The 6,156-nt window shown below is 38.3% G+C and overlaps 1 protein-coding gene and 1 pseudogene across 2 annotated transcripts in view; one reads left to right on the top strand and one right to left on the bottom strand.

Annotated features, from left to right (window-relative positions):
• Positions 1-833: 833 nt before the first annotated feature.
• NDUFA12 (NADH:ubiquinone oxidoreductase subunit A12) overlaps positions 834-6,156 on the top strand; it is a 28,039-nt gene continuing 22,716 nt past the window's right edge. For both annotated transcript variants that reach the window (XR_015163569.1, XM_086399104.1), the window contains exons 1-2: positions 834-940; positions 1,747-1,829. Coding sequence is in view for 1 of the 2 variants with exons in the window: in XM_086399104.1 (XP_086255230.1) it covers positions 855-940; positions 1,747-1,829 (169 nt within the window). In the remaining variant the exon portion in view is untranslated. The remainder of the gene's footprint in view (positions 941-1,746; positions 1,830-6,156) is intronic.
• LOC147371431 (HIG1 domain family member 1A, mitochondrial pseudogene) lies at positions 4,764-5,209 on the bottom strand (annotated as a pseudogene).

The raw sequence follows: 6,156 nt of genomic DNA, 5'->3' as shown, positions 1-6,156 counted from the left end.
CTGATGCTGAAGCTGAAGCTCCAATCCTTTGGCCACCTGATGTGAAGAACTGACTCTTCGGAAAAGACCCTGATGCTGGGAAAGAGTGAATGAAGGCAAAGGGGATGACAGAGGATGAGATGGTTGGATGGCATCACAGACTCAACGGACATGAGTTTGAGCAAGCTCCAGGAGCTGGTGATGGACAGGGAAGCCTGGCGTGCTGCAGTTCATGGGGTCTCAGAGTCGGATACAACTGAGCAACTGAACTGAACTGATTATTTAAAAAATTAAATATGCATCTAATTTAAATTAGAAAATAGTTTTTTATTATTTCAAAACTTGAAACTGAATCATTAAGTCCTTTAAAGTAGATACTTAATCTTGTATTTTTCTATTCCTCCTCCTCAATGGCCTACCTATACAACTGTAGTATTAAATGTACTTACTTTCAAATGTGCAATAATCATTTTGTGCTTAATATTGAATTCCTTGATGGTAATTGTTTCTAAAGAATCTTGACTCTAGAAAGGATTTTTGGAGTAGTCTGAAGCAATCACTTTAGATGAGGAAACTGAGGTCCCCAAAGGAGAAAACTTCACCTGGGAAACCCTAGTATAGGTGACTTTTCCACTTGTCCTGTCTTCTAAATGGCATCTCTGAAAACGCAGCTCTGGAGGGACAACAAAGCTCATCTTCTCTGTAAAACGGGAGGCGGCCACAAGGGGGAGCTCCAGACCCGCGCATGCGCAAAACCAACTCCTCCTGCAGCGCGTGCTTGGAAACTTTCTGTCGTCGGCTCCCTGCCGCTGAGTGGCTGGTTCCGCCGGTGGGTTTTCCGCGGCGCGCCGGAGAGGCGGGGCCTGCAGGACAAGATGGAGTTGCTGCAGGTCCTGAAGCGCGGGCTGCAGCAGGTCAGCGGCCACGGTGGCCTCCGCGGCTATCTACGAGTCTTGTTCAGGTAGGCAGCCAGCCATGCTCTTGGCTTCTGGGACTGGACTTACCCTGGCTGGTTTCTTGGAAGGGGGTTCGGGCTTGGGTCACCTTGGAGAATCCGCAACTCCTCTCAAGGACAACCGGCCAAGTCAGCCTGGCTTTCCCCGGGCGGAAGTCTGTCCCGGGGTCTCCCGGAGACGGGATCAAAGCCGGCTGTAGAGACAGGGCTGTGACATAGAGGTGAGGGCGTGTATGGGCTGCACCCCTGCTCTGCTTCCTGGAGAGTAATGAGCTTGCCAAAAGCTCACACTGTGTGACCTTGGGAAGCTTTTGGGGTTTTTTTCCTCCTTCCCTTTCCTTCCATGTACTGTAAGGAGTTAAACCAAGTGATTACAATTTTCCCCGAGTAGTCCTTCAACTCGGTGAATTGGACGAGCAGCATCGTCCGGGGAAACGGAGTTGGAGACCTAGAGCCGAATGAAAGAGCCAGATGTTCGTATCATTTTAAGATGAAACACTTTAATTTCCAGGTTTCCTGAAGTTTATTGCTAACTTCAGTGGCTCAGACCTAGGGATAATAGATTTTTTAAAGTAGTCTTGTAATTTGAAGGTATTGCGTGTAAATATTTAGTGCATTTAAGGCACATCAGTTGGCTCAGTTTCTCTTCGCTTGTGCTGGAAGTATACAATCGGTGACCATATCCAGCATCTCCTCGTTTTTCTCCTTGGCACAGCTGCCTATGTTTGTGAAAGTTAATACTCTCTTTTTTACCTATGTGTTGTAAATAAAAAATCTTTCCAAAATGTCTGTTTTCTTTTGGACATTCCCAGGGCAAATGATGTGAGGGTTGGCACATTAGTGGGAGAAGACAAATATGGAAATAAATACTATGAAGACAACAAGCAGTTTTTTGGTAAGTGCAGTATTTTGGGGTATAAGTAATGGGAGTGAGATTGGGGTTTGATTTTACTTTGTTTTCCGTAATGTATTTTTACAAGGTACTTGTAAAAGGATGAAGAACTCAATAGAAAAAAGAAAAAGATAATCCATAGGAAAAGAAAATTAAGTCACTAACAAAGGCATGAAAAGATGCTCATTCTTATTTTTTATTAAAAGAATACATGATTTTTTTATTTTTCAATTTTTATTGAAATATAGTTGGTTTACAGTGTTTCAGGTATACAGCAAAGGGATTCATGTATACGTGTATAAATACACATATTCTTTTTTTACATTCTCTTCCATTATAGGTTATTACAACATATTAAGTATAGTTCCCTCTGCTATATAGTAGGTCTTTTTTGGTTATCTATTTTATGTATAGTATGTGTATATTTTAAATCTAAATTCCTAACTTATCCCTCTCATCCTCACTTGTAATTACAGAAATGCAGTTCAAAAAAACAGCGTTATCTTTTTTCACCTGTTGAGTTTTGAAGCATTTGCCAATCTGATAAATACTTACTGGGGAAATGCCATGAGTATATACATGAGGACTTCCCTGGTGGTCTAGTGGCTGGGACTGCATGCTCCCAGTGCAAGGGGCCCAAGTTCAATCCCTGGTCAGGGAGCTAGATCCCATATGTCCTAACTAAGAGTTTATATGCCACAACTAAAGATCCTGCGTGCCACAAGGAAGATTGAAGATCCCATGTGCCACAACTAAGACCTGGTGTAGCCAGATAAATAATTTTTTTTTAAGTATATACATTAGTACAGTCCTTTTGGAGGACAGTCAGTAAATTTTCTTAAAATTTACATTGCACGTATCTTTTGTCCCAGCAATTCAACTTCTAGGAATCCACCTTAAATATTCTTGCAAACCAAAAGCAACCATTGCAGCATTGTTTTACTAGTACATTCTAAAAGCAACATTAATTGTGCATAAATTGGATACTGATGAATTGCATTTTTTATAATACTTTGTTGTTATTAAGAATGATGTAAACCAATACATTTTATGTAGAAAGATGTCAAAGATGTTTGTAACACAAGAAACTCCAGATGCAGAACAATTTATTGCCTCACAGGAAGAAAATTAAGCTTTTTGTGTTCATATTCCAAATGCTGGAAGGAAATACAAGAAACTTAGAAGTATTATCAGATGGTAAGGTTTCAACATTTTGTTTCTCCGTGTTAAAACTTTGTAACTCTGAAGTTTACTTAATTAATGTCTCTCAGCCCCAGCTTCCTCATGTTATAAAGTAGCATCATCATAATAATATTTGCCTCATAAACTTGTATAAAAAATAGATAAGTGAATGGGAGGAGCTTATCTAAATGTAGGATTTATCAGCCTCAACAAGATTAACACTGTGGGTCAGATACTTCTCTGTTGTGAGGGGCTGGTCTGTGCATTATGGAATGCTTAGCATCCTTGGCATCGACCCACCAAGTACCAGAAACACTTCCCTTCTGCAGTTGTGACAACCAAAAATGTCTCCAGACTTTGCCAAATGTCCCCTGGGGGACAGAGTTGTCCCCCATTGAGAACCACTGGCCTATTGCTCGGGCTGTAAGTGCTCAAAAAATACTATACTACTGTTGTTAGTATTATTACCTTCTTGAAGTGTTGGAAATTTTTTGCCATGTGCATTTGTTACTTTTATAATAAAAAAAAGTATATTTTGATTGAGATTAAAAGTATCAGAGAGGGAATAGTTAGTCTTTATCCAGGGGAAAAACTGATAAGGTGAAATATAATGGCCTTGAGTGCCATGTGCTTGCTAAACACATATAACGTACATTATCTACTTTAATATTTAACATCTCCCCCTCCCTCATTTTACAGAGGAAACTTGCTCATGGACCTTAATATTTTTAGGAACATACAAATCATGTATCCATGTGTGATTGCACTGGATGCAAGTTGGTCTACAAGGGGTAAACAGCAGTATCTTAACACTCTGTAACCATAATTTTGTAATATTTAGGCAAATCAGAGTTCTAGGCCTGCAGTTGATTTTAAGAGATTATCAAAAAGCTTTTTTTTTTTTTTTTTTTTTGTGTTCATTTACTTTAATAACACTACATTTACCATGTTATCACCATGGAATGTAAATTCAGGTTAGACGAGAATTCACAAGTACAACAAAGCATTCTGTGATATACCAAAGTTTGTATAATGTCTGACCAAACCAGCTTGCTCATCAATGACTTCCATTGTAGGGATTTTATTTAGTTGATGATACTTTTGGAGAAAATAAACATACTGCACACATTTAAAAAGTGTTTTTCATTTACCTTTGCATTAGCACTTAAAATACATGTTTCAAAATAATTTAAAATTATTCTAATATAACAGCAGCAAAATATAATTCTACAATTACTAAAGAGCTAAAAGGGATCCACAAGTTAAGTTACTCTCATGTTTATGATTCTAAAATAAATACTACTTCAAAGTGGCTCTGTTACCAGCTTTTTAGTTTTGGTTTAAAAACACACACAGACTTGCAGGGAGGTTTATAATGTTGTATTCCATGCACTGTTCTGAAAGGGTTCCTCAAGAGCCAACCAGCCCTTAAAACAGTACTCAGTCCACAAGGCCGTCAGAAAGTTACATTAACTGGGGTAAATAGGATTCCTACATTACATCAAAAGCATATGATATTCTGCAGCAACTGGGAGCATTTTCAGGATTGCCATGTTGTCTTCTTTAGAACTAATTTCAACAGAAGAGTTTAAGAAGGTGGACAGGTACCACTATCAAGTGTATTTAAAAGTGACATGTTTCTTTTGTGCTGGTCTGACTCCCCTGAATGACCTAGCTAGTGAACTAGTCACCAGTAACTTGGTCACCAGGCAAATCAAGCCTGCAAGAAAGGAGGCCAATTTTCAAATTACCATGTTCTTGTCTGACCCAAACAATTTATTTTCAGCATAAACATATAACCTCAATATGAGATGTCTAACTAAAGCAAGCACCACCAAGACGACCAAGACAGCATCTCCTCTTCTAAGGTTTAGGTTTCCCCCAGAATTCTTGATACAGGGAATAGCCCATACCAAGAGTCATTGCTCCCACAACAAAGCCTTGGGCTGCCACACGCATGTGGATCAGGTGAACAGACATTTTAGTATGTCCCCTGCTCTTCAATCTATATAATCCATATGCAACAATTGCTGCAAAACCTGCCATTCCAATGGGGACAAATGGTGCCTGTCTAGCTTTTCGGATAAGTTTAGATCCCTGATCTTCATCATATGAAGAAAGAGAAATATCTGTGTCGCTTGACATAGTGATTGAAGACTCTTCAGACAACTTCAAGACGTTTCAGGTTCCTACCGTATTCTCAGCTTTTTTTTTTTGAATAGAGAAAAAAACTGAGGCCCAAGAAAATGTCTTATCCAGAAGGAACTTAGTTAAATAACAGCTAGGTAGTGGCAGAGCCCCAGGCCAAAATTCTTTCTATTCATCGCTTTGTTACAAACTAGTATAATAATAAACTTCCTTCATTTTTTCCCCTTTTCTTCTTTCCATTTTTGCCTCACATTGGAAATATCTTTACTTTTGCTAATTTAAAAAATGATATGTTTTGTTGTAAAACATTGAAACTTAGTGTATGAAGTGAAAAAGGAAAGCTTCCTTGTCTCATAGTTTTACCCCATTTTAATAGTATTATATATATATATATTTCAACATTCCTCAGTGCATGTGTAAACATTCATTTTTTAAAATTATGTCATGCATGTTGTTTGTAAACTGAAATACTTTTACTTAAAAATCATGGGTCATTTTTCCCATAGTAAGTTGAAGGTATCTACAGCATTCTTTTCTGTTTGAACACTTGTGTTTTCCTATTTTACAGATTTTCACACCATTCTTTTTAATAGCACCAGTGTATTCCACTGTATGGAAGAACCATTATTTTCTTGGATAGTTCACTATTGGTAGACACTTACATTGCCTTCAACTTTTTGCTGTTAGAGACAATGCTGCAGTGAACTTGATTGTAACAATGTCCACATTCACTTGTTTAAGTACTCTAAGAGTAAATTCCTGTAAGTGGAATTTGCTGAGTCTGAGTATGCACATTTAAAATTTTGATATGTATAGATTATGAGATTGTTAAAGCCCAGCTCTATCATGGCATCATTTTGCTTATTGGCTTAAAATTCATTACAGGGATGAATTCAGTATTCCCTTTGTGGGGGTGAGGGCAGTGAGGAAGAGATGAAAGAAATTAATGTTTATTATGCACCTATGTGCTTGATACCAAACTAGGGGTGTGTGTGTGACA

This window comes from Bos grunniens, chromosome 5 (assembly GCF_055505025.1).
Source record: "Bos grunniens cultivar Pamir isolate PY7600 chromosome 5, Bosgru_T2T1.0, whole genome shotgun sequence".
Lineage (NCBI taxonomy): Eukaryota > Metazoa > Chordata > Mammalia > Artiodactyla > Bovidae > Bos > Bos grunniens.
This window is presented reverse-complemented; position numbering and strand designations above follow the sequence as displayed.